General features: G+C 33.0%; 1 protein-coding gene across 5 annotated transcripts in view; it reads right to left on the reverse strand.

The window, feature by feature from the left end:
• PTBP2 (polypyrimidine tract binding protein 2) overlaps positions 1–27442 on the reverse strand; it is a 79200-nt gene that overhangs the window by 45841 nt on the left and 5917 nt on the right. For all 5 annotated transcript variants that reach the window (XM_004323441.4, XM_019919825.3, XM_019919824.3 and 2 more), the window contains exon 3: positions 16228–16303. In XM_004323441.4, coding sequence (XP_004323489.1) covers positions 16228–16303 — 76 coding nt within the window. The remainder of the gene's footprint in view (positions 1–16227; positions 16304–27442) is intronic.

Genomic DNA, 27442 nt, shown 5'->3' on the forward strand with positions numbered 1-27442 from the left:
AAAAAATGCTTCCCTTTTCAAATGATTCTTAGAATATGATTCCCAAAAGGCAAAAACCTGCCTAAACCTATTATTAAAAGAATACAAGAGTTTATTGTTTTGAATTTGTGTTGGATGATTTCTTGTCAGTGGATGGTGAGTAAAACAACTGAGTAAAAAAGGTAGATGGGACAGTTTTCACAGTTAAAGATGATAAATAACTTGTAGAAAAGAAGGTACTTTTCTTTTGCGTTGATATTTAACATTCACTGAAAGTAACCTACATGCCAGGCACTTTACAACTCTTAAGACTGCTATTATAACCCATCAATCCCATTTATAAATGAGAGGTACTTAAGCTGCCCAAGGTCAGAGTTACTAAGTGGTAAAGACAGAAAATGGCAGGAAAAGGATTAAAACTCAGGAGTATGACTCCATAGTCTGTAGTCTCAACCCACTACTACAGGAGGACCCTTATAAAGACAAACTTCAGGTAATATATAATGGCCTAGAGAAGATCTGTTCTTTTCTTCCAAATGCCATGTAACTAACAACATTTACACTCTGTCTTTACACTACTTGATACTCCTCTCAGTTAATAGCTTCAGAAAGGGTGGCTATTAAATATTCATATTTTAGTGCTAAATATTATGAAAGTCTCAATTTTAAATAATGATACTATGAGAATGTAAAATTGAGAAATGATGATTTCTTTAAATAAAACTAAGCTGACTTTCATATATAAAAGTACCCCAACCCTGGAAAAGAGAAAGGGCACTGAATGTGTGGCCTTGGGGCTTCCCTGGTGGCGCAGTGGTTTAGAATCCGCCTGCCAATACAGGGGACATGGGTTCGAGCCCTGGTCCGGGAGATCCCACATGCCGCGGAGCAGCTAAGCCTTACACCACAGCTACTGAACCTGCACGCTAGAGCTCGCGAGCCACAACTACTGAGCCTGCATGCCACAGCTACTGAAGCCTGCGTACCTAGAGCCCATGCTCTGCAATAAGAGAAGCTGTCCAATGAGAAGCCTGTGTACTGCAACGAAGAGTAGCCCCCTGCTCGCCGCAACTAGAGAAAGCCCGCGTGCAGCAATGAAGACCCAACGCAGCCAAAAATAAATAAATAAAACAAAGTGTGGCCTCAACTTATGAAACATGTAGGCCATTTATGACCCTATTAGAGAAGTAAGGAAGATGGGGTCTCTCTGGGTTACAGATCTATGATTCTTCAGAAGACAAAGTACTATAATTTGGACTTCTTTCCACAATCCTTTCCCTTACACTTCCCAGGTAATTCCAGACAGAAACTTTGGTTTAGGTATGTAAAACTAAAGAATTTTAAAAACTGTTTTTCAACAACAGATGTAGTAATGCTTTTACTCATGCATGTAAGCTGCATATAAATTGTAGAAATCTTTATACTGTCTTCCATATATGCCTTCTTAAAAAAGCCTTTGGCTTAATGGAGCTCTTCTACTCACAAATTCAAAACAAGACACAGAAACTGTTTCTAAGTGAACATTCCAATACAAACTTAAAAGTTTTCTACCTCAGTTCTAAAGTGAACATCTTCACTTTTGAACAGTCCCAGTCCATCTCTTTTCTCTTTGACTGACTTTTGTCTTCTACTGGCTTTTTAACTGTAGTTTTCACACAAAAGGGTCTCACCAAGATCCTGGGTAATTTGTTAAATCCACCTGTGGCGGAAGAGCTGTGAGCCCTCTCAACCTTACCAAATCTCTCTGTTCTCACAGCATCCTTAATAACTTACTTCTAGTTTCCTTACTTCCCTGACTCATTTGATACCTGCTCTGACCCCTCTGCTAACTCATTCACTTCCCAAAATGGCTGGACTGTCCCAACGTGTTCTGGTCTCAAGTCGTTCCCATTTTTACTTGCTCATATAGACACTCCAGTAAGGGGTTTCAAAAATCAACTTCTATTTTATGTCTATTATTTTAGTCCCACTCATTCACCAATATTTCTAGTTCTATACTTTCAACTGTATATATACCAACTTGAAGTGCAACATCTCAAAACTTTTTACTTCATCTGTCCAGTGAAAACTATTTTAACAAAATATAAGTACATTCTCATTCTCCAATTCTTCCAGACTCAAACATTTATAAAAAGCACTCGTAACTTCCTTTATCAAAATATAACTGAGAGGCAAAGCAGTTTTTACTCTCAAGCAGTTTTAGTTAGACTTCTGGGCAAAGCACAGTGTTATACAAGCTGCTGGCTTTAGAAAAACAAAAAAATAAAATAAAGTTAATCTGAGCTAAGAAAAATGAATGCTCATACTCTTTGCATTCTATATGGGAAAACAGAAATTTCAAAGAACAGTTAAACCAGAAACGTAGGTATATACAGGTAGAGAATACTTGTGTTATTCTACTAGCTTTAGTTAACTCCAACAGTCACCGCACACACACACAAAAAATCTTACTAGGTTTACTGTAAAAGCTGCCTATAACTCTGCATTTCTGAGTAGCTGCATAGCCTAGTTGTCAAAAGTAACTTATGCATGAGCTGGAAAAATATAGAAGGTTACACTAAATTAGAGGAAGGCTCACATTACCTCTACACCTCTATGCAAGAGGACATGCTGTTAGGACCCTCATAAACATTCAAACTGAAACAACATGCTGGAATAGTCTCAAAGTATTACAAAAAAATGAAATAACTTATCAAAAATGTCTGTATGTAAAAATTAATTGGAAATCTCAGAGAATTCTGAATAACATGTAACAGAATCTATAAAATGATTTCAGTTCTTTTACATAGAGAAAAAGTCATACTTTCAGCAATAATACTGATATTAAAGAAAAGCAGTAGCACTGGCAGAAACATGTATACCTAACTTAAAGAGGTATTCCATTTCCACACCTATAAAAAAATGGACTCAAGAGAGACCATATCTTACAATTGTCAAGCCTCCTCCCCACTTCCAAAGAGTTAAAAATTCCTTCCAATAAAATCCAATTCCAATACTAGTTAGAGCTGTGTCTTTGAAATGTTACGCTTCTAAAGAAGGAATTAGTTTATTACAAAATAGTTTTGAATAAGATTATTTCCCCAAGACTAAGTTTCTAATAACATTAACTTTTCTCACTTCTAAAATTCTTTTTTTCTTTGACACAAATATACGTGTAGAGAAAGAAAGTCTGGACAGGGAAAGGCTGTTGAGATAGATGCTGTTGGAAAAAGAATTCTAGTGAAGTCAGAAGAAACATTTTGGGAAAAGCTGGAATGTAAGAATGAAATTCTGTTTTGTATCTGATAATGATAAAAATGTCCTTGTAATACTGTCTGTAAAAGTCCCTTTTTGAGCCATCTGGATGACAACTGCATATTTGTCCAGGTAAGTATAGTCACTGGTTTTTAAAGGTCTTATTATTCAAATTGGGGTCTGTTTGAACATACACAGACTCTCATCTTTCTATGTTAGGAAAAACACAGAACAATTTTAAAACTCAATGTTTCCTTTGTTCAAAAAGGTAAAATAAATTGAATCTATATAAACTGCTTAGGTTGAAACAGGCTTTAAGAAATTTTACTCCATCACTACAAAAACACTTGATTCATTCTTTAGTCACAAAGTACATTATCATTCCTAAACATACTTTAAAAAAAAGGAAAACAGTAACAGATTGTTCTTTCTTTTCAACAAAAACAAATCACTTTCTCTACTTTGCTCCCTTTGTTAATGGAACTACTATCCATCAACCCAGTGATTCTAGGCCGAAACTCTTAATACTTCTACCAAAGTCTACTTCTAAATAACTCAGAAATTGTCTAATTTCTTCATATATCATTCTCTCCATATTCTACTCCTGAGAATCTAAAATTCAGGACCTCGGTGTCTCTAAAGCAGATTATTGTAAAGTTTTAAACTGTCCTATGTACAGTAGTAACCCCCCTCTGCCCCCTAAAAAATGCAAATGGAACAAAAATCCTTTCTAAGTGTAAATATCGTGAAGTCCAATCTCCTTATTACAACAAGTCAAATCCTATATCCAGACCCCTGCCCACCAGGACATTTTTACTCATTCCCCTTCTCACATTTTACATTGCACAAAGACAGAACTCTACAAGTAGCTGATGGGTTTCCACAGGTAGCCTACTATTTCAAATAAATTGTTATTTATTTTACAGCTTTGTTCATTGACAAAGAACATGTCCATCACCCCAGAAAATGTCCTAATACTTATTAATCCCCAACACCCACAAGCAACGATTATTTTGGTTTCTATACTGAAAATTAATTATCTGCTCTTTACAGAAAGGGAATCACATAGTATATACTCTTTTGCGTCTGGCTTCTCTTGCTTCATATAACGTTTCTTAATATTCACTTGTGTTGCTACATGTATTAATAGTAATTCTTTTGCTCTTAATAAGTAGTAATCCACTGTATGACTAACTTCTTGATCCATTTTCCTGTTGATAGACATTTAGATTGTTTCAAGTTTGGGACCATTATAGTTTTTTATACACACATTTGTACAACTAGAAATGGAAGTACTGGGTCATAGGACATGTTTATGTTTAACTTTATAAGAAACTGCCTGTGCTATGCGGCTGCATCAGAAACATCAGCCGCATAGCACAGGGAGATCAGCTCGGTGCTTTGTGACACATGGAGGGGTGGGATAGGGAGGGTGGGAGGGAGGGAGACGCAAGCGGGAAGAGATATGGGAACATATGTATATATATAACTGATTCATTTTGTTGTGAAGCTGAAAAAAAAGAAACTGTCAAACTGTGTTCCAACTATTTTACACTCACCAACAATGGCATATAGTTTCAGCTGCTCCACATCCTCATCAACATTTGGCATTACCGATTTGTTTAACTTTAGCCTAGATTCTAGTTGGTCTGAAGTGGTATCTCATATTAGTTATAAATTGTGATTTCCTTATGACTAATAAATCTTTTCATGTGCTTATTAGCCATTCGTGTACCTTCTTCTGTCCATTTAAAAAATTAGTCTCTTTGTATTTGACATGCAAGAATTCTTTACATACTCTGGATATAAGTATTTATGTACGTCAGACATGTATTGATATCTGAATGAATATTAATATTTTCTCTCAGCCTGTGCCGTGCCTTTTCATTCTCTTAATAATGTCGTTTGATGAGAAGGTTTTCATTTAGATGGACTCTAGTTTGTAAAGTATTCCTTTATGGTTAGTGTATTTTTGTACCTTTTCTAAGAAATCTTCATTTACCCCAAGGCTGAGGATACATTCTAGGATTTTTTTTCTTAAAAGCTTTGCATATTTAGATTTTAGGTTTAGGTATGTAATTCATCTTTTTCCATACGGCATGAAGTAAGGTTTGAGTTTCTAATTTTTTTTTTGTTTTCATTTGTGTATCCAACTGTTCTAGCACCACTTGTTAAAAATACTTCCCTTTCACCATTAAATGACCAAGGGACCTTTGTAAATAATCAACTGACCCTAAATGTAGGAGTTTATTTATAAATACTGTTCTGTGACACTAATCATGCTATACTAAACTGCTGTGATTACTTTACTCTTGAAATGAAATAGTATTCCAACTCTTTTTTTTCTTTTTCAAATGGCTTTAGTTATTCTAGGTCTTTTTATTTCCATATAAAGTGTAGACCAATTCATCACTTTCAATGTAAATGCCTGTTCAGCTTGACTGATTTATAAATTCCATCCCAATTAGGGGAAAAATGACATCTTTAACACATTGAGCCTTCTACTCATGAACATGGTGTATCTATTTATTTAGGTCTTTAATTTCTCTTTGCCATGCCTTGCAGTTATTGATGTAGTTATCATGCACATTTTTTGTTAAATTTATTCTTTGATATTTTGTCTTTCTGATGTTTCTATAAACGGATTTTTTTAAATTTCATTTTCCAAAACTTTGCTAATAATATCAGAAAAAAATTATCTTTGTATGGTGAACTGTATCCTGTAAACCATTCTAAAATCATTTAGATTCCTTTGGGTTTTCTATTTTAAAAATCATGTTGACTGTGAATAATACAGTTTTACTTCTTCCCTTCTGATCTTTATGCTTTTTATTTATTTTACTCGCCTTAATGTAAGCAAAAGCTAGAAAAATTGTGGAAACAGACATCCTTACTTCATTCCTCATTTTAAGAAGAAAACATTCACCCCTGCAGGTTTTGTTGTTGTTACTGTTGTTTTAAAGAAATTGATTACTTAAATTTACCTGGAAACACAAAAGCTCTAGATTAATCAATCAGAAAAAAAGAGCAAAGTTCCTCAACCTCATTAGTCATAAAAACTAAAATTAAAACCTTGAGAAACTACTTACACACCCATTAGAAGAGATAAAAAGATAATACCAAGGTGAGGATGCTGAACAACTGGAACTTTCATATACTGCTGGTGGGAATGTAAAATGGTATAAGCACTTTTGAAAACTGTTTGGCATTAAATGTACATAAGAATTAAACATACACCTACCACACAAAACAGGCATTCCACTCCTTAGCATTTACTCAAGAGGAATAACAGTGGATGTTCACGTAAAGACTTGAACATGATTGCTCCTAACAGTTTTACTCATAATAGTCCCCAAAGGGAAATGACTTAAGTGTCCATCAATGGCTGAATGAATAAACAAAATGCAAACACTACTCAGCAGTAAAGAGGAAAGTGAAAGCAGTACAACACAGAAGAGTACATAGTACATGATTCTGTTTATACAAAATTCTAGAGAATTCAAACTAATTAATAGTGACAAAAAGCAGATCAGTGATTGAGAAGGGGATAAAACAGGAAGGGATGGCTACAAAGGGCTATGAGGAATCTAGTATGTGTGATGGATATATATTTTGACTGTCAGTGATTTCATGGGTGTATACATCTTTCAATACTTATCTGACTGTACAATTTAAATGGATGCAATTTATTGTATGGAAATTATACCTCAATAAAACTGAATTTAAAGTGGAAAAAAAAACATTCAATATTTCACCATTATGAATGAAATTTATTGTAGGCTCTTAGTAGATGCCCCTTGTCTACCCTGTAGAAGTTCCCCTTTCTTATTAGTTTTCTGAGAACTTTTTATCATGAATGGATGCTGTATTTTTGTCAAATGCCTTTTCTGCTTCTATCAACATGATGATTCTTTTTCCTCCGTTATTCTATTGTGATAAATTACACTGAATTCCTTTTCGACTGTTAAACCTTACAATCAAGAGGTAAGCCTGAATTAGTCATCATGAATTACCTTTTACATACTGCTGAAAGTGATTTGCTAATATCTTGTTAAGAATGTCTGCATTTATGTTAATGAAAAATGTTAGTGTGAAATCCTGATTTCTTATATTATCTTTGTTAGATTTTGGTTTTGGTAGCTTCATAAAGTGAATTAGGGAGTATTCCCCTTCTCTTTTTCTAAAAAAGTTTAAAAGAAAAAATGGCTATTATTTCTTACTTTGAAGTTTCATAAAATTCAACAGTGAAACCGCCCATGCCTGAGTAAAACCACCTACAAGTGAAAACCACCTACGAGTGAAATCACCTATGCCTGAGTAATCTCCATGAAAAGATGTTTTTTATTAAAAATTCAATTTTGATAATAGAGATAAAGGTAATCTATATCTATAATATTATAATATAGAGGTAATCTATTATATCAATTTTGGTTCACTAGATTTATAAAAGAGTTTGTCTATTTCACCTAAGTTGCTGAATTTATCAGCATTACCGACGCTTGTGATACTGTCTTTCTGTCCTATTACACTGTGTAGGATCTGTAGTGATATCTCCACTTTCATTCCTGATTCTGGTAATTTATGTTTTCTTTTTCTTTCTTGACAGAAATTTTAAACCTTTCTTTTTTTCTGCTACAGATATTTTCCAATGTAGGTAGATAAGTACTAATATAGAACTATTTTCCCCCCATGCACTTCTTGTGGGGAAAATATTTCTATATTTTCTTCTATATTCCAAGAAAATATAGATGTATTTTCATTTGGTGTATGATTAAAATATGATGTATTTTCTTTCAGTCAAAAATATGCCCTTTATATCTTCTGTGATTCATGTGCTTTTCAGAATTGTGTAAATTTCTAAATATTTGGTAATTTCCTAGATTTCTGTAAATCCCACTACAATCAGGTACTATATGAGCTTCAATCATTTGAAATTTATTGTAAGCTATGTTAACATCATGTTGAATATCCTATGTACATTTAAAAGGCTATTGTGCAGTTACTGGATGTCTTGTAAATGTGACTTAAGCCAAGCTGACAGCATTGTTCAAATCCTCTATGTACTGTTTTTTTAAGATCAATTCGTCCTATCGATTACTATGAGGAATGTTAAAACAGCCACAGCCAATTGTAAATTTAAAATTGTAGATTTCTCTGCTTCTCTTTTAATTTTGTCATTTTTTAATATGTACTTTGAAACTGTTATTACTAATATACAAATAAAGGAATATTATATTTTCCAATATATTGACTTTTTCGACCCTAAGAAATATGCCTTTTTATACCTGGTAATACTCCTTGTCTTGAATTCTACTTCATCTGATGTTAATACAATCACATCAACTTTCTTGTGCTTACTGTTTGCGTGAAATATTATTTTCCATCCCTTTTACTTTCAACTTGTGTCTCTGTACTTCAACCTGACGACAGCAGTAGACACCGTAATTAGGTCTTACTTTTTAATCCAGTATGATATTCTTTGCCTTTTAATTGGACTTCTTAGACTACAAATGTCCAAAAGAAACGTACCAAAAGCCACATAAATTTTAAGTATTCTAGTAACCACATCAAAAAGTAAAAGGGAGTGAACTTAATTTTTTTTGAACAGGTTCTTATTAGTTATCCATTTATACATATTAGTGTATACATGTCAATCCCAATCTCCCAATTCATCCTACCAGCACCACTCCACCACTTTCTCCCTTGTTGTCCATACGTTTGTTCTCTACATCTGTCTCTATTTCTGCCCTGCAAATGCGTTTATACGATATCTGTTTTTCACTTTCTGATTTACTTCACTCTGTATGACAGTCTCTAGATCCATCCACATCTCTACAAACGACTCAATTTTGTTCCTTTTTATGGTTGAGTAATATTTCATTCTATATATGTACCACATCTTCTTTACCCATTTGTCTGTCGATGGGCATTTAGGTTGCTTCCATGACCTGGCTATTGTAAAATAGTGCTGCAGTCAACACTGAAGTACATGTGTCTTTCTGAATTATGGTTTCTCTGGATATACGCCCAGTAGTGGGACTGCTGGGTCATATGGTAATTCTGCTTTTAGTTTTTTAAGGAACCTCCATACTGTTCTCCATAGTGGCTGTATCAATCTACATTCCCACCAACAGTGCAAAGGGGTTCCCTTTTCTCCACACCCTCTCCAGCATTTGTTGTTTGTAGATTTTCTGATGATGCCCCTTCTAACTAGTATGAGGTGATACCTCACTGTAGCTTTGATTTGCATTTCTCTAATAATTAGTGATGTTGAGTAGGTTTTCATGTGCTTCTTGGCCATCTGTATGTCTTCTTTGGAGAAATGTCTATTTAGGTCTTCTGCCCATTTTTTGATTGGGTTGTTTATTTTTCTAATATTGAGCTGCTTAAGCTGTTTACATATTTTGGAGATTAATCCTTTGTCCACTGATTCATTTGCAAATATTTTCTTCCATTCTGAGGGTTGTCTTTTCATCTTGTTTGTAGTTTCCTTTGCTTTGCAAAAGCTTTTAAGTTTCATTAGGTCCCATTTGTTTATTCTGATTTTTATTTCCATTTCTCTAGGAGGTGGATCAAAGAAGATCTTGCTTTGATTTATGTCAAAGAGTGTTGTTTCTACGTTTTCCTCTACGAGTTTTATAGTGCCTGGCCTTACATTTAGGTCTCTAATCCATTTTGAATTTATTTTTGTGTATGGTGTTAGGGAGTGTTCTAATTTCATTCATTTACATGTAGCTGTCCAGTTTTCCCAGCACCACTTATTGAAGAGACTATCTTTTCTCCACTGTATATCCTTGCCTCCTTTGTCACAGATGAGTTGACCAGAGGTGCGTGGGTTTATCTCTGGGCTTTCTATCCTGTTCCATTGATTTATACTTCTGTTTTTGTGCCAGTACCATATTGTCTTGATTACTGTAGCTTTGTAGTCTAGTCTGAAGTCAGCGAGTCTGATTCCTCCAGCTCCCTTTTTCCCCTCAAGACTCCTTTGGCTATTCAGGGTCTTCTGTGTCGCCATAGAAATTTTAAGATTTTTTGTTCTAGTTCTATAAAAAATGCCATTGGTAATTTGATAGGGATTGTACTGAATCTGTAGATTGCTTTGGGTAGTATAGTCATTTTCACAATATTGATTTTTCCAATCCAAGAACATGGTATATATCTCCATCTGTTTGTGTCATCTTTGATTTCTTTCATCAGCATCTTACAGTTTTCTGAGTACAGGTCTTTTACCTCCTTAGATAGGTTTATTCCTAGGTATTTTATTCTTTTTATTACAATGGTGAACGGGATTGTTTCCTTCATTTCTCTTTCTGATCTTTCTTTGTTAGTTCATAGGAATACAAGATTTCTGTGCTTTAATTTTGTATCCTGCAACTTTACCAAATTCATTGATTAGCTCTACTAGTTTTCTGGTGGCATCTTTAGGATTATCCATGTATAGTATCAAGTCATCTGCAAACAGTGACAGTTTAACTTCTTCTTTTCTAATTTGGATTCCTTTTATTTCTTTTTCTTCTTTGATTGTTGTGGCTAGGACTTCCAAAACTATGTTGAATAATAGTGGCGAGAGTAGACATCCTTGTCTTGTTCCTGATCTTAGAGGAAACGCTTTCAGTTTTTCACCACTGAGAATGATGTTTGCTGTGGGTTTGTTGTATATGGCCTTTATTATATTAGATTCCTTCTATGCCCACTTTCTGGAGAGTTTTTACCATAAATGGTGTTGAATTTTGTCAAAAGCTTTTTCTGCATCTATTGAGATGATCATATGGTTTTCATTCTTCAATGTGCTAATATGGTGTATCACATTGACTGATTTGCATATATTGAAGAATCCCTGCATCCCTGGCATAAATCCCACTTGATCATGGTGTATGATCCTTTTAATGTGTTGTTGGATTCTATTTGCTAGTATTTTGTTGAGGATTTTTGCATCTGTGTTCATCAGTTACATTGGTCTGTAATCTTTTTTTGTAGTATCTTTGTCTGGTTTTGGTATCAGGGTGATGGTGGCCTCACAGAATGAGTTTGGGAGTGTTCCTTCCTCTGCAATTTTTTGGAAGAGTTTGAGAAGGATGGGTGTTAGCTCTTCTGTAAATGTTTGATAGAATTCACCTGTGAAGCCATCTGGTCCTGGACTTTTGTGTGTTGGAAGATTTTTAATCACAGTTTCAATTTCAGTGCTTATGACTAGTCTGTTTATATTTTCTATTTCTTCCTGGTTCAGTCTCAGAAGGTTGTGCTTTTCTAAGAATTTGTCCATTTCTTCCAGGTTGTCCATATTACTGGCATATAGTTGCAAATAAATTAATTTTAATAATATATTTTAACCCAATATATCTGAAATATTACCATATCAACATATAAATCAGTATTTTAAAAAATGAGATTTTGTGTTATTTTTTTGGTACTACGTCTTTGAACAACACACAAACCCATTTACATCTCAGTTAGGAGTAGTCACATTCCACATGCTCCACAGTCTCACAAAACTAGTGGTTACTGCACTAAACTATGTTAGTTTAACCAATTTACATTTACGTTTATGACTGGGCTTAACACCTAGCTCTTTATTTTCTAACTGTCCAGTGTTTTGTTGTTCTTCTCTTGCTATATTTGATAGTATTCCATTTTAATTCCTCTATGGGCTTTTCTTTTTAAATAGTCTTTTTGAGGTACAATTCACATAAAATAAGATGTCTATGAAGTTACAATCTGACAAGTTTTGACATATATTTACATCTGTGAAACCTTCAGCATAAGGGAATATATATATCCATCACCCCCAAATTTCCTTATGCCCTTTACAACCCTCTCCCTTGCTCTACCCACCTCTAAATTCCAAGCAACCACCAATTTGCTTTAATATGCAATCTCCTAGAGTTTTATATAAATAGACTCATATCGGACATACTCTTTTTTTTCCCGTCTTTCACAGAGCATAATTATTTAAGAGATTTATCCCTGCTGCTGCATGTAACATAGGTCACTCTATATGGCCAAACAGTATTTTACTGTATGCAATGGAATTCAATACCAAAAGAGCTATCTTTTTATATATTCATCTGCTGATGGACACTTGGGTTGTTCTGGATTTTAGATATTACGAATAAAGCTACTATGAACATTCATATGAGTGTTTTAATGAGTATATGCCTTCATATTCCTTGGGTAAGCACCTAGGAAACAAATAGCTGGATCATACAGTAAATGTTTAGCTTTTTAAGAAACTGCCAAATTGTTTTCCAAAGTAGTTCTACAATTTTACTTTCCCATCAACAGTATATGAGTGTTACAGTTCCCCCACATCCTTTCCAACACTTAGTATGATCAGTCTTTCAAATTTTAGCTGTTGCAGAGATGTGTAATGTTATCTCACTTTGCATTTCTCTAACGACAAATGATGTTGAACATCTTTTTCATGTGCTTACTTGTCATCTGTATATCTTTTTTGCTGACCAATTCAATTACTTTTGCCAATTTATCAAATTGGGTTGTTTGCTGCCTTATTGTTGAGTTTTAGAGTTTATATATGTAGTCTGAATTTATGTATATTCTGGATAAAAATCCTTTATCAGCTATATATATACATATGTATATGTATCAGACATCTTTGTAAAGATCTGCCACTCCATGGCTTATCTTTTCATTCTCTTAACAATGTCTTTTGAATAATGTAAGTTTTTAAAACTAATGAAGTCCCCATTTGTTCTTTCATAGATTGTGCTTTTGGGGTCACGTTAAAGAAATCTCTGCATAACCCAAGGTCACAAAGATTTTCTACTATGCTTTCTTCTAGAAGTTTTATAATTTTTAGGTTCTACATTTACATCAAAGTCCATTTGGAGCTCATTTTTGTATGAAGTATAGATCCAAGTATCGATAGCTTGTTGCTGCTGTTGTTGGCAGCATATGGATAGCCTATTGTTACAGAATCCTTTGCTGAAAAATCTATTTTTTTCCTCCACTGAATTGCCTTTGTGCCTCTGTCAAAAACCAGTTGTCCATAACTGTGTGGCTTTATTTCTGGACTCTCTATTCTGTTCCATTAATCTATTTATCTTTCTTTATGCTAATACGACTTTGTTTTGATTACTGTATGGTTTACAATAACTTTTAAAAGCAGGAGTCAGCCCTCCAACTTTCTATTTGCTTTTGAATGTAAGTCTTTGTACCTTTTTAAAGACATTGTTTCAATATGCAACTTTAATTTACCAGAATATTCTTATGTAAGAGTTAATACTCTATCATTTCATGTAATATAAAAACCTTAGACTGTAAAATTCCATTTATCTTCACTTTGTGCTAATCACTGTCATATAAACATCTATGTACAGAATGAACCACATAATTCAAAGGTTTTCTGTATACCTAAACAGTCTTTCAAAGAAGTTTAAAGGAGTAAAAGAGATAGCTTTTTAAAATTTTCACACATTTATTTACCATTCCTGGTACTCCTTGTTATTTCCTGTAGATCCAAGGTTTTGTCTAGTGCTATTCCATTCAGCCTAAAGAACTTTTTTTTCTTTTAATGCAAGGTGTTAGTCTCCTGTGAGATATCTTTTTCTTGCTTGCTTATAAGATTTTCTCTTTATTATTAGATTTCAATATTTTGATTATTGTGTGCCTTGGTATGTTTCTTTTTACTTATCCTACCTGACAGTTTTCTTCAAATTTTAGAAGTTTTCAACTATTACTGCTTCAATTACATATATTTGGCACCATTCTCTTTACTCCCTCTCTGAAACTGCAATTACATGTATGTTAGACTACTTGATCTCCCCAAAGATATACTTTTACTCTCTCTGGAAAACTGAGTAATTTCTATCAATCTGTATTCAAGTTCATTAACCTTTCTTCAGTTGTCTTCAAACTGCTGTTACTCCCAACCAGTGAATTTTTCATTCCAAATTCTGTATTTTTCAATTAGAGCATTTCTATATGCTTTCTTTATAGTTCTTTTCTCAACACATTCTTCCATGTTCATTATTTCAATATTTTCTTTTATAGCTTTAAAAATATTTATAGTCCTTGTCTGCTAATTCCAATATCAAGGTCATTTTGAGGTCTATTCTTATTGAATGCTTCTTCATAGGATTCGTAAAATTTGATGGTATGCAGGATATTGTGGATGATAGTTGTGGGAAGACTGAATCATGTTGTCTTCCTTAGGGCACATTGTTTTATTTAGGCAGGCAATTCAATTACTGGTGAATCCTTCATGTCTTGTCAGGCTGGACTATCAGAGTTTATTAACTTAGTCTTATGGCTGTCACTTACTATAGTGTATGATCCTTTCTCTTAAGACCTGAGCTTTTTGCAGTCTAAACAGAATGTCTATCTGCAAGACATATGCATTCTAACTACCCAGAACTCCAATGTCTCAGAGCACTGCACAACCTATGGAATCACCATTCTAGCTCTGACCCACAGTTGGTCATTTCTGATAGACCAGGAGAGTCTCAACCTACACATATGCAGCCCAGCCATTATTCAAAACTTTGAATTAAGTAAGAATCCCCACACCAAATTCGGCCCTCCAACCAATGCGCAAACCCCTGGACAAGTTCCTTTTTCAGGATCCTTCTCCATAAATCCCACATGTCTCAGCAGCTTTGAATTCCAATCTTAGTCTCTTCAGCACAGTGAGACCTCCATGCTTTACTTCAGCTCCACCTCCATGTGCTACAACAGTAGGGTACCCCAAAGCAGAAAAGCCAAAGTATTCATGAGACTCACTTCATATGTTTCCCTTATCTCAGGTTTCATTATCTTGTACTATGTACTCATCAATTCCAGACAACAGCTGTCCCATATATTTTATTCAGTTTTGTAGTTTTTGATTTTGGGGAAAGATGGAAAGAAGGAAAGGCTGCTACCAGTACTCTGTCATAGCCCTACATATTAATTTAGAAAACATTTCCATTATCAATCATTAAATGTACTATTTCAAAAAACATGAAACTGGCAAAGCAGAGATACAGATATTTGAGCCTGTTTGTTCAATTATTTGTACATGGTACCTTAACTATCAAAATCATGGCCTAGTGACTTTGCTTTGTAATCATGACATGGAAAACTCAGTAATGATGATGTGCAGAAAAATTCATCTTAACATCATTATAACTATATTTGAAAAATACTTCATTATAATTTTTGCTTAATTGTCAGGGATGTGTACATGTGCACTGAGGTGTACATATACACAAGCATGGCTACCTGAAGGAAATCAAAATGCTTCCATTCTTTTACAATCTTTATATTGCCCAATACGATTCCTAAAACAAGTAATTCAGAAAAGGGTTTAGAAAAAAGAAACTTTGGCTTTAGGTAATAATATAAAATGTAGGGTTATAAGGCAAACTAATTCAGTCATCATCAGATTCAAATTTGGTCCATTGGCCATAAAACTAAGCTCTAAAAATTAGTCTGTATTTATTTATAGACAGACATTACAACCAACCAACAATAATGTTTCAAACATATAAAGCTTAAACACCCTAACTATGAAGATTAAATAAATCATTTTATATTTCCAAGTAAATAAATAAAGGAAACCAATCCAAAGAGTTAAAAATACTGTTACCACACAGAAAAAAGATTTAAAGCACATTAAAAAAACAGCTATGCAACTGAATCTTATGGTATTTTTTTTTACAGTTTGGGCTTTAGGATTTATGGGATAGAGAAGAAATACTTAAAAATATTTTATGACACACAATAGAAGCTAAGCACAAAAGTACAAAAGGAGTGAGAGTGAGGGAACTTGTAACATGAAAGAAAAAAAAGTTACATTTTTGTGATTAAAAGCAATCAGATTTAGTTACTTGCCCACAAATCACCCACTTCAAGGTTTTTTCACTTGACACATACATACTATAGTAAAATTTCTCTAAACTGTTTCAACACAGAGTATTTAAAAATAAAGGCTATTCTGGTAAAACACACTAAACTTTTAACATTCTGCTCTGCAAAATGGCAAATTATGAGACTGTTAAGAGAGTTAACACTTACCTGTAACCACCATGCTGCTCATGTTAGAGTTTGGACTACTGAGAACACTGCCTGAGAGTAGTTCGTCAGATCCTCTCTGTTAAAACAAGAACAAATTAGCATAAGACCCCTTTACATTTAAAAATATTAATCTGAAAGTCTGTCACTTATCTGGTAACTTTTCAAACAGTGTCTGAAAAACAGACACTGAAAAAGAAATGTCAAAACAAATGTCAGGTGTTACACTACTGGGAATAAAAAATTTAATCCCTAAAATAAAAAGTTAACTCCACTCTCCTATCCATCTCTTCCTTTTCCACAAAGCCAACAGTGTTTCCTTCCAGATCATAATATCTGGTCAAACACAATAAACATATTTTAATGAAAATAAGAGAAAAAAGAAAAATAGAACAAAATCTAATTGCTGTAGTTTATTCAGATAAAATTTTGAAACTGTTCCTAACAACCTGAGCCAAAAATAGAATCAAACCTTCAAATACAGATTCCTATGAAAATTTAGACCAGTTACTCATAAAAAAATAGGCAAGAGATAAGATTAGTTTTCAGCACACACGAAATGGAAATTATTCTTAAACAGAAAAGTTGTTTCATCTTGCTCACAGTAAAAACAAATTCAAATTAATACTAGATTTAGATGCCATTTCACCTCTCAGACTGACAAAACCCCAAGCATTTGACAATATACTATACTATGGCTAGGGGGAACTGAGGCACTTGCATACTTTCTATACAGTGGTATAAAGAAATGAGATTTTCCATATATACGCATGGAGTGATTTCCAGAGTGTATTTCTCATTAAGTAAAAAAGGTAAGATATTAAACCCTGTGTATTCTGTGCTACCTTTTCCCTAAGATGGTGGGAGCTAGCACGTAAAAAGAAATTCACATTTACTTCTACTAAATAAAAGAATAAGCCAAAAACTAGTGAAAATAGATACCCATAAGGGGATAGAAAAAGCAAAGTAGAGTGGACAGGAGTGAAAGACTAGACATCCATGAATGTATCTTGTTTTGCAGTTTTGACTTTGGAAAATTTGTTCAACATGAAAAAAATTCCCTAAAAATGAAAACCAAAATGTAACAAATAAACCTAACTATTAGCTTGGTGGTAGAACCGCACACAGAATTATCTCAATAGATTTAAAAATTCTGTGATTTTACTATACATTCTTTGCAAAATACACTTTAAGGACAAAAATAACTGCAAACGTCTTAAAACTGTATTACAACGTTAATGTTAACACTGATGTTGCTTTTTAAAGAAACTAGTATATATGCAATTATGTTAACACTAGCAAGCAAGAGTTTACAACATACAAGAGATACAAACAAAAAACTGGAAGAGGAAAAATTGTAAAATTACATACAAACTGGAAATAAATGAGTTCAAATATATTTGTCTCAAAAAAATTTTGTTAGCTTTGTGAATTGAAAAAAACCTTAAAACAACAACAACCTAAAAGCAATTGGCACCTTTGCACCCACATTACTGTGGTCTCTAAGGACCAGGTCTCACCAAAGGACCATTCTTTTTAAAGAAATGGCTAATTGAAGTTTTGGAGGAAGAAATGATACTTCAGGTAAGTATCAAAATTACCGGTATTATGAGCTGCTGCTGGCCCAAGATGAGAAAATTTAAACATTTTTAAAGGAATGATCATTGCAATAAGACTGGAATAAACGTAAAAATCCTTGCCTTCACAACGACCTAACATCAATGCTAAAGAACTCACATTACACTGGAGTTACTGGAGTTACGAGCTCATGAGGAAAAATTTTTTAACTGAAAATCTACCCTGCTTTTCTTTTGATAAGGGTGTTTCAGTATGACCAAATGTTTGATGAAAAAAGTTCTTCCAACAGAAAAATATTTTAAAATATATGCAGGAGAAAAAAATAATATCACCGTTTTTGCAATACCCAATGAAATTACTCAATTATCAGCTACTAAAGCCCACTAGGTGAAAGGATGATAGAGCACTCTACACTGGATGCATCAAGCTGAGGACACTTGAACCTACTGATAAATGTCAGTACTGAACCTACTGATAAAACATCACAAAGAGGTAACTAGACATGTTCCTCCTGGTGTGATACATTAGAAATTACAGAGTACATTTGTAAAATATTCTTGCTAAAAATTAAACCTGAATCCGATCAAGCCTCATCTAACTACAAGTACACAGGAAATACAAGACATGGGAAACACACAAAATGACAACATGAAGGTATAATCAGCAAAATTATAATTTTCAGAAAATTGTACAGAATAGATGACCCAGTTTCTCTAAAAAAGAAAATCAAGAAAGGGGGAGGGAGAAGGAAAACTGACATAAATAGACTTAAAAGAACCAAATCAACATGTTGACTTTCCTTGATCCCTGATTCAAAGAGAAAATATAAAAGACTTCTTTAAAGTGACTGGGAAACTGACTACTGTTAGACATTAGATGATATTAAGAAATTATTTTAGTGATGGGGTGGGATTGGGCAAAATAAGTGAAGGGGATTAAGTGATACCAACTTCCAGTTATAAAATAAATAAGTTACTGGGATGTAATGTACAGCTTGGGGAATATAATTAATAATTTTTTACAGTGACAGATGGTTATGGTGATCAATCTGTAATGTATGTAAATTTTGAATCATTATGTTATACACCTAAAACTAACATAATATTGTATGTCAAATATACTTCAATAAAAAAGGAAAAACTTATTTAAAATTTTATTAGGTATGATGATATAAATGTCATCTTTAAGAGATTATATCTATTAGAAATACAAATTGAAGTATTTAGGAATGATATAAAATAATCACCGAGATCTGCTTTAATATTCTCCCACAGGAAGGCAAAGGAAGTATATTATTATACCATTCACCCTACTTTTGTATACCTTGAAGCTTTCACAAAGCTTAAAAAAGTGAAAAAGCTGTAAGACGTTGATGAAACACATTGAAGAAGACACAAATAAGTGGAAAGATACTCCATGCTCATGGACTGGAAGAATACTGTTAAAATGTTCACACTACCCAAAACAATCTACAGATTCAATGCAATCCTTATCAAACTAAAGATTTAGTATAACTAAGCCCCTTGGCATCAGTCTTAGCAATGACTTTTTGGCTTTGACACCAAAAGCAAAGACAACAAAAGCAAAAATAAATTTAGACTATATCAAACTTTTAGCTGCTGCAGAGCAAAGGAACCCACCAACAAGATGAAAAGGCAACCTACTGAATGGGAAAAAATATTTACAAATCATAGATAGAAAGTTAGTATCAAAAATAAAGAACTCATACTACTCAGAAAAAATGAACAGTATGATCAAAGAAGACACAATAGACATTCTTCCAAAGACACACAAACAACCAACAGGAACATGAAAAGGTGCTCAACATCACTAATCAGGGAAATGCCAATCAAAACCACAATGAGATATCACCTCACACCTGTTAGAATGGATATTACCAAAAAAATAAGAAATAACAAGCACTGTCGAGGATGTGGAGAAAAAGGAAGACTTGTGCACTGATGATGGGAATGTAAATTGGTGTACCCACTAAGGAAAAGGAAAACAGGTTCCTCAAAAAATTTTAAAAAGTACAACTGTATGATCCAACAATACCACCTAAGTATTTACCCGAAAGAAAGAAAATCACTATCTATAAAAGATATCTGCACCCTGTATTCATTGTAGCACTATTTACAACAGTCAAGACATGGGAACAACCTAGGTCTCCATCAACGCATGAAGAAAATGTGGTTAATCTATACAATGAAATACTATTCAGCTATAAACAGAAGAAAATCCTACCATTTGCAACAACATGCAAATGAGGTCATTAGGCTAAGTGAAACAAGTCAGAGAAAGACAAACACCATATGATCTCATTTATATGTAGATTCTTAAAAAAACAAACAAAAACCCAAAACACTGAACTCACAGATACAGAAAACAGTGGTATCCAGAAGCACAGCCAGGCCTTTTAGGGAGGGACGGAGGGGGGATAGGAATTAGTGAAGGTGGTGGTCAAAAGGTACAAACTCGGAGTTATGACATAAATGACTCCTAACGATATAATGTACTGCATGCTGATAATAGTTAATAATACTGTATATTTGAAAGTTGCAGAGAATAAGTCTTAGAAATCCCCATCACAAGGAAAATAATTTAACTGTGTGGTGATGGATGTTAACTAAACTTATTCTGGTAATTATTTCACAATATATACATACATCAATTCATGTTGTGCACCTGAAAATAACACAATGTTTCTACATCAATTACACCTCAATCTTAAAAAAAAAAAAAAGAAAAAAGAAAAAAGGGAACTCTTAAAAGTCAAAGCTTACTGCCCAAACTATCAACTGATCTTTCTTCACCTTGAATGCATTTTTAAACAAGAAAATAAACATGTTCGGGATGGAATTTAAAGTGGACAAAAAATAATAATACAGTAAAATAGATCTAGTGTGGGCAAAAAAAGACAAAAACATAAATTAGTGAATCATGAAACAAACAAAAAAAATTAACAAAGCTGGTACTTTGAAAAGACCAGTAAAATAAGGTCTCTGATAAGGGAAAAAAAAAAAGAAAAAAGATAAAATATGAATGTGTACTGTTAATAAAAATTTAAAAAGGGAGAATTTAAAAATGCTATAAAATTCTGGGAAATAGAAAAGTACATCAATAATAGAAAAGTAAATCAATAGAAAAGTAAATAGAATAGAAAAGTAAATCAATAACTTTGGAAAAAAATCAAACTGGCAAAGAAGCATCTCTCTTTCCTCATGCCTACACATAAGCTTTTAAAAATCCTTCTAACATGTAGGGAAAATGATGGGAAGTACATACAGTGCTGATTAGCTTTGGTAAAATTATCAGTGAATTAATTAATTATCAGTGAATTTTCCTTTTTGCCTAAAGCATTAAGTTTCTGCATTAAGCATTAAACAAAATAGTACGGAGAAGTAAAGGAAAAATTCTTCAAAGAAAAATATCACTGTTCTCTCCAGCTCTGCCATCTTATTTTTTTGATAATACAAATACAATACTCTCCAATTAACTTATAAATTTAGTACAACTATAATCAAAACCTGAAAAGTCTTCATGGAACTTAGCCAACTGATCTTAAAAATATATATACAGTGAAGAAAATGCCAAGACAATTTTGAAGTTGCAAAATTCACTCTCCAAGATTCCAAAACTTACTGTGATGCCACGTTAAATTAAGACATTTGGGTAGTAAGACAGTAATAGACAATGAAACAAGAGATACCCGAGGGAAAGTTTCACACATATATGGAAACCTGACAACTAACACTGCAGATCAGTAGGAAAATATGAACCATTCAACTGAGTTTGTACCAGATTTGTTAGCCATTTACAACACATTACACAAAAATTAAATTACATGTAAACTGAGGCCCTAAATGTGAAAAGCAAAATTTAAAAATTTTCAAAATAAAATCCAGAAGACTATATAGTATCAAACCTTGAGTTTAAGAAGACTTCTTAAAACTAAAACGTAAATTTAATGTTAAAATTTCCTACTCTATTCATCAATGCAAAAAAATCAAGCCACAGACAGGAAGGAATTTATCTGTACCATATATAACTAACAAAGCTTTAGTACCCACAATATACAAAAACTCCTAGAAATCAGTAACAAAAAATAAAAACTTCAAAGTTGACTTCTAATAAAGGGCTCCTTCTAAATAGGATTGACAAATTAAAGAACTACAATACCAAGCATCACCATCATTTGAGCACTTACAGCCATTCTGTGCTAAATCTTTTACATATTATTCAATTTTCAACATAATTTCTGAGGTAGGTCCTGTTAAACCCATCTTAAAAGTTGTAAAACTGAAACTCAGAGGTTACCTTGTTCAATGTTAGAGGCCAACTCTAGTCTGTTAATTCTACATCACGTGCTTTTAATTTGACAAGCCCTTCACTGAAAAAAATTTCTTGTCCACCATCAGTAATGCCAATTTATGTTCAATTTTAATATATTTCTATTATAGAAAATTTAATTGGACTTTCAAGATATACTTCTTTGTATATATCCTTTCAGAATACTGACAAACAGATGTCTATTGAGCAAACTATGCTGAGCATAAACAAATTGAAGAAAAAGTTATTACAAAATGTTCTTGGAAAAAACATCACACAGACATATGCAAAAAAAATCAGATATCATATCTTCTAATGGAAAAACATATCACCACTTATAAAATATTACTAAAAACAGAAAGAACCTGATGGTCTGTAGATCCATCTACCAACTGACTATATGGACAACATAACGATTACAACATCAGAATACAATCAGTATATGCAGACTATGGACAACTCTGTAAGACCAACAACCAGTTTTCTTCAACAATAAAATGTAATTATGAAAAACCTCACAGTGATAAAAGGAGAATTCGTAAAGTGAAAGAAATTTAAAAGGCATGTCAATTTACTGAATGTGTTCTTATTTGATCCTGATCCCTCCCCACCACGAAAAATGAACTCTGTAAAAATATTATGACTTTCATGAGACAAATAGAAATCTTACAAATCTGGCACTTAAGAACATTAAGCAATTGTTGCTATTTTTTTTTGGGGGGGGGTGCACTAACAGTACTGTGATTGTATTTCTTTAAAACAGAAAGAGAGGGAGGACTGACCCTATCTTTTAAAGAGACACACCAAAACATTTATGGATGAAACAAATAATCTGGAATTTTTCTCAAAATAATACAGGAGGAGAAAAGTAGAGTGTGGATCTCCTAAGTTTTAGCAATGGGTTGTTCGTTGATGATTGTTGGGGCTGAGTGACATATAAATAACGCTTCGTGATACTACTGTGTCTTTTTTTAATGTTTAAAATTCACCATAACAGTTATAAGACGAATCATTGCTCAAAAACACATACCTTTCATAACTGTTGTATTTTATTACTTTTAAAGTAAAAATATTACCTAACCACCTTAGCCCTTAATGAAGTATGTCCGAAACTAAATTAAGAAAGCTATTACAGTTCAGGAACACAAATGGACCAAGTAAGAGATTAGAATAGTTAACGACTATATTCTAATTCATGGTGCTCCATACAGTACCAAAGCCAACTATTTTGCAGCTCAGTCTCCACATTCTAAAGATAGCAGAATAATGAGCTACTTTCATGTATGGAAGCTTACAGATGTATGGAATACTGCCTACCACATGAAATACTTGAAATTTTCTCCAACCTATCGGCCATTCTATTTTTACTCTCCCTCCCATATATTACACAAACCCTTCGCTGTAAAATCCATCATTCAGCTAACTTGTTCAAGGGCTATGAATTTGTGCCAGCCTATTGACAAAACTTTGGCCATGTCTTCCCCTCAGCATATACTGCTCACTTCTGCTCCCAAACATTTACAATACACAGGTCACAATCCACTGATTTCATGAAATCTACTCTGATTCTACGAACCAATCTTCCCTAAACGTAGCCATAGGGCATTTGCTTAAACCTTGTATATTTGTTTCTTCAACTAGATGAGGTTCTAGAGATACAGCTCTTTTGGATCTCCAGCAAAAAGGAAGAATGTTGTGCAATAAAATTGATATTTACCTTTTTACTGATAAGTGGCTCATGAGATTATGAGCATGTTGAAGCCAGAGACCCTTCAATAGTCATTAAATATATACTGAGTATGTACTATTTAACAGGCACTACTGATGACACAGAAACAATAAAACAAAAAAGGTCTCTGCCCTCAAGACACATATATTCTATTCTTAATGTCTCTGAATCACCAGTCTTTAACACAGTGCTGACATTCAGCAGACACACTAATGTCTCTAATTTGAAATTCTAATACAAATACCCTAGCAAGCATTATGTAACATTTTAAGAAAACTCAAAATCTAAAAACCCAAACAACACAGTTTTTCTTAACCTATTATAAATCAGTTATGTTCAACTATTAAAAAAAAGTTTTCTTTAGCATTATTTTACTGTAATTGTCTAGGAAAGCCAATGATGATGAATAAAATAGTCATATCACAACTTAAAACTGTGCATTCAGCAACTTACAACCAGTGCTTTCAAAATTCTAGTGAAATTTAACTTGAAAAAAGCTAACTACTTGGGCCCATTATTCTGCAAGAATTTCAAAGGCAAAAATGGTTGAGTACAGAAATGAAACCTCTGAAACAAATTACAAAGAACATAAAAAAACATTTTAAACAAATGCAACAAACTTCATATTAAAAATTCACAAATTTCCTTTCTTGTTTTACAGTCTCACTGACCTGACCAAATAGAAAGGAGTCTAAAATCATTGAGAACTGAGTAAAATCTACAGCACATTTATAAGGATAATGAAAAATGAGATTTCAACATACCCTAAAGCTATAAAAATTGTTTGTTCTTTATGTAGTATAAATTGGTTAACATTAACAAAGGCCCTAATTCACGGAAAATACTTTTTATGCATAATCACTTTTAATCTTCAGAATTTATAATCTCAATTTTAAGGAAACTGAAATTAAAAATGTTTAAGTATCAGAGACAAAAAAAATAAATTATACTACTTCATAATTCAAACACGCCTAGATGCCCAAAACTGTATGAGGTAAAAAAGTAATAAACTGTAAGAAAAAGTACCTATGATGTATATGAATCAATTTTCTTTTTATATAGTTGTAACAAACAAGATAATCATTGAAATAGATCACATATACAAAGAGGCAGTTCACAGAAACAGAAAGTCAAATTTTAAAAATCTCACCCATTTCAAATTACAAAACTTTTTTTTTTACCGTGAAATTAGCTAGTATTCTAAATTTTTATTAAAACCCAGGATTGGTAAGGGTGTAGAAGAACAGGCACTCCCATACACAACTGTAGAAAACAAATGAGTAAAGAAACTTGTGGCATTGTGGTTTTAACAAACTTTTTAATTGTAAATTTCATTTGACACTGCATTTTTACTTCTATTTTTAGTATGCTTCTATTTTTAACTGCAAAGGGAATCAAACCAAAATGTTCATCAATGTGGATCTAAATTGTGGTATGTCAAGCAACTACACTGTGGTGCATCCACAGAACAAAGAATAAGATAAATCTATTACTGCAGAAATATTACATAATTTTTTTTTAAAAAATGAACTTCTAATTTTGGCCAAGAAGGTATAACATGAGCCAGTTTGCCCAACTGAGAAAAAAAATAAAAGAAAAAGAAAATCACACATAATATATAGAACGATGTTCTTCAAGACCACTGGACATCAGACAATGATGAACAATGATCCCCCAGAGTCAGAAAACCACCATGGGGTAAGGCCATCATCGTCCCAGCTTACTTGAGAAAAAGTCCAGGTCAAGGCACAGCTCAGATAAGGAAACCAAGTCGAACTTGGAAAACTCCCTGAGAGTTAAGAAAGAGGCAAGAATCCAGGGGGACCAAAGCAACTAGAGTTTGTATGGCAGAGTTCCAAAGAGAGTTGCACGGAGAGAACTCTGGAAATCTGCAGAAAATCCTCCCTAAGTATCCAATGCATGTGCATAACTATGTTAAGGGTAAAGTAGAAGATTATTTGTCTTGTTGTTTAAATCTTTTAAAAAGATAAATGGCTGTTTAAGCAAATAAAAAGAATGCCGTATAGAATTTATAACACATAGAAGTAAAATGTTATAATAATAGTACAGAGGCCAAAGGGGGAGAAGTATTCTAATATTCACATAGTATATGTAAAGTAGCATAAATACTACTTGAGTTAAGACTGTGATAAATTAAAGATGTATGCTATAAATCCTAAAACAGCTATCAACATAACAAAACAGCTATAAGCTAATCAGCTAAAGAGATTAAAATGGAATTAAAGAAATTACTCAATCCGAAAGAAAGCAGGAAAAAAAAAGGGAATGAAGAACATAAGAGACAAAACAACAAAGTGGTACTTTTAAAACTAACCATATTAATATAACAATAGTGACTGTGAAGGGTCTCAACAACCAAAAGAAGAGGGTGTAAGATAGGATTTAAAAATCAAGTCTCTATTTTATGCTGTCTACAGGAAATACACTTTAAAATCTAAGGATACAAATAGTGTGAAAGTAAGATAATGGAAAAAGATATACCATGTAAACTGTATTCAAAAGAAAGCCAAGATGGCTGTATTAATATCAGAAAAAGTAAGCAAAGAAATTTTAAAAAAAGAAAGCAAAGAAATTTTTAAAAATTTAAAATTTTAAAGCAAAATAGATTACCAGGGATAAAAAAGGTCACTGCATAATAATAAAGGGGTCAATGAATCAAGAGGACACAGTAATCCTGAACGTTTATGTGCTAATTATAACTTCAAAAACATAAAGCAAAAACTGGTAGAACTGCAAGGAAAAACAAACAAATACACAATATAGGAGATTTCAATATCGTTTTCTCAATAAGTGACAGAACAGTAAAAAATCAGGAAAGGCAGCTCACTTGAGCAACACTACCAATAAACATGACCTAATTGACATGCATAGAACACAACAATAACAGAATGCACATCCCTATCAAATGCACTTAAAACAGGATATATATTTGAACCATAAAACAATAAAATAATTACAAAGATTCAAGTCTTACAAAATGTTCTCTAAGCACAATGGAATTAAATTAGAAATAAATAACAGAAAAATACATGGAAAATTCCAAATACTTGGAAATCAAATACTTCTCAATAACCCATGGGTCAAAGAAATAAAAAAGCATATTGGAATGTATTTTGAACTGAATGAAAAGAAGTATAAATGTCAAAATTTGAGGGATGCCAGGAAAGCAACACTTGTATGAAAATACATAGCATTAAACCTCTCTATATTAGAAAAGATATGTCAACCACATCAACTTCAATGTTAACTAAGAAGAGAGCAAACTAAATACAAAGCAGAAAAACATTAAAACAGAAGAAATCAATAAAATGGGAAAGAGAAAACTCCATGAAACCAAAAGCTGATTTCTGTTTTATATTAATGAAATCAATAAATAAATCTTTAGCCAGACTGATAGGGAAAAGACACTATCAATACCAGGAACAAGAGAGGCAACATCACTATAGATTCTACAGATAATAAAAATATTAAAATGTAATACAACAAACAACCCTATGCAAATAAGTTCAGCAATTCTGATGAAACAGACTAATTCTATTAAAACAAAATTACCAAAGCTCA

Source organism: Tursiops truncatus, chromosome 1, assembly GCF_011762595.2.
Source record: "Tursiops truncatus isolate mTurTru1 chromosome 1, mTurTru1.mat.Y, whole genome shotgun sequence".
In the NCBI taxonomy this organism is placed as follows: domain Eukaryota; kingdom Metazoa; phylum Chordata; class Mammalia; order Artiodactyla; family Delphinidae; genus Tursiops; species Tursiops truncatus.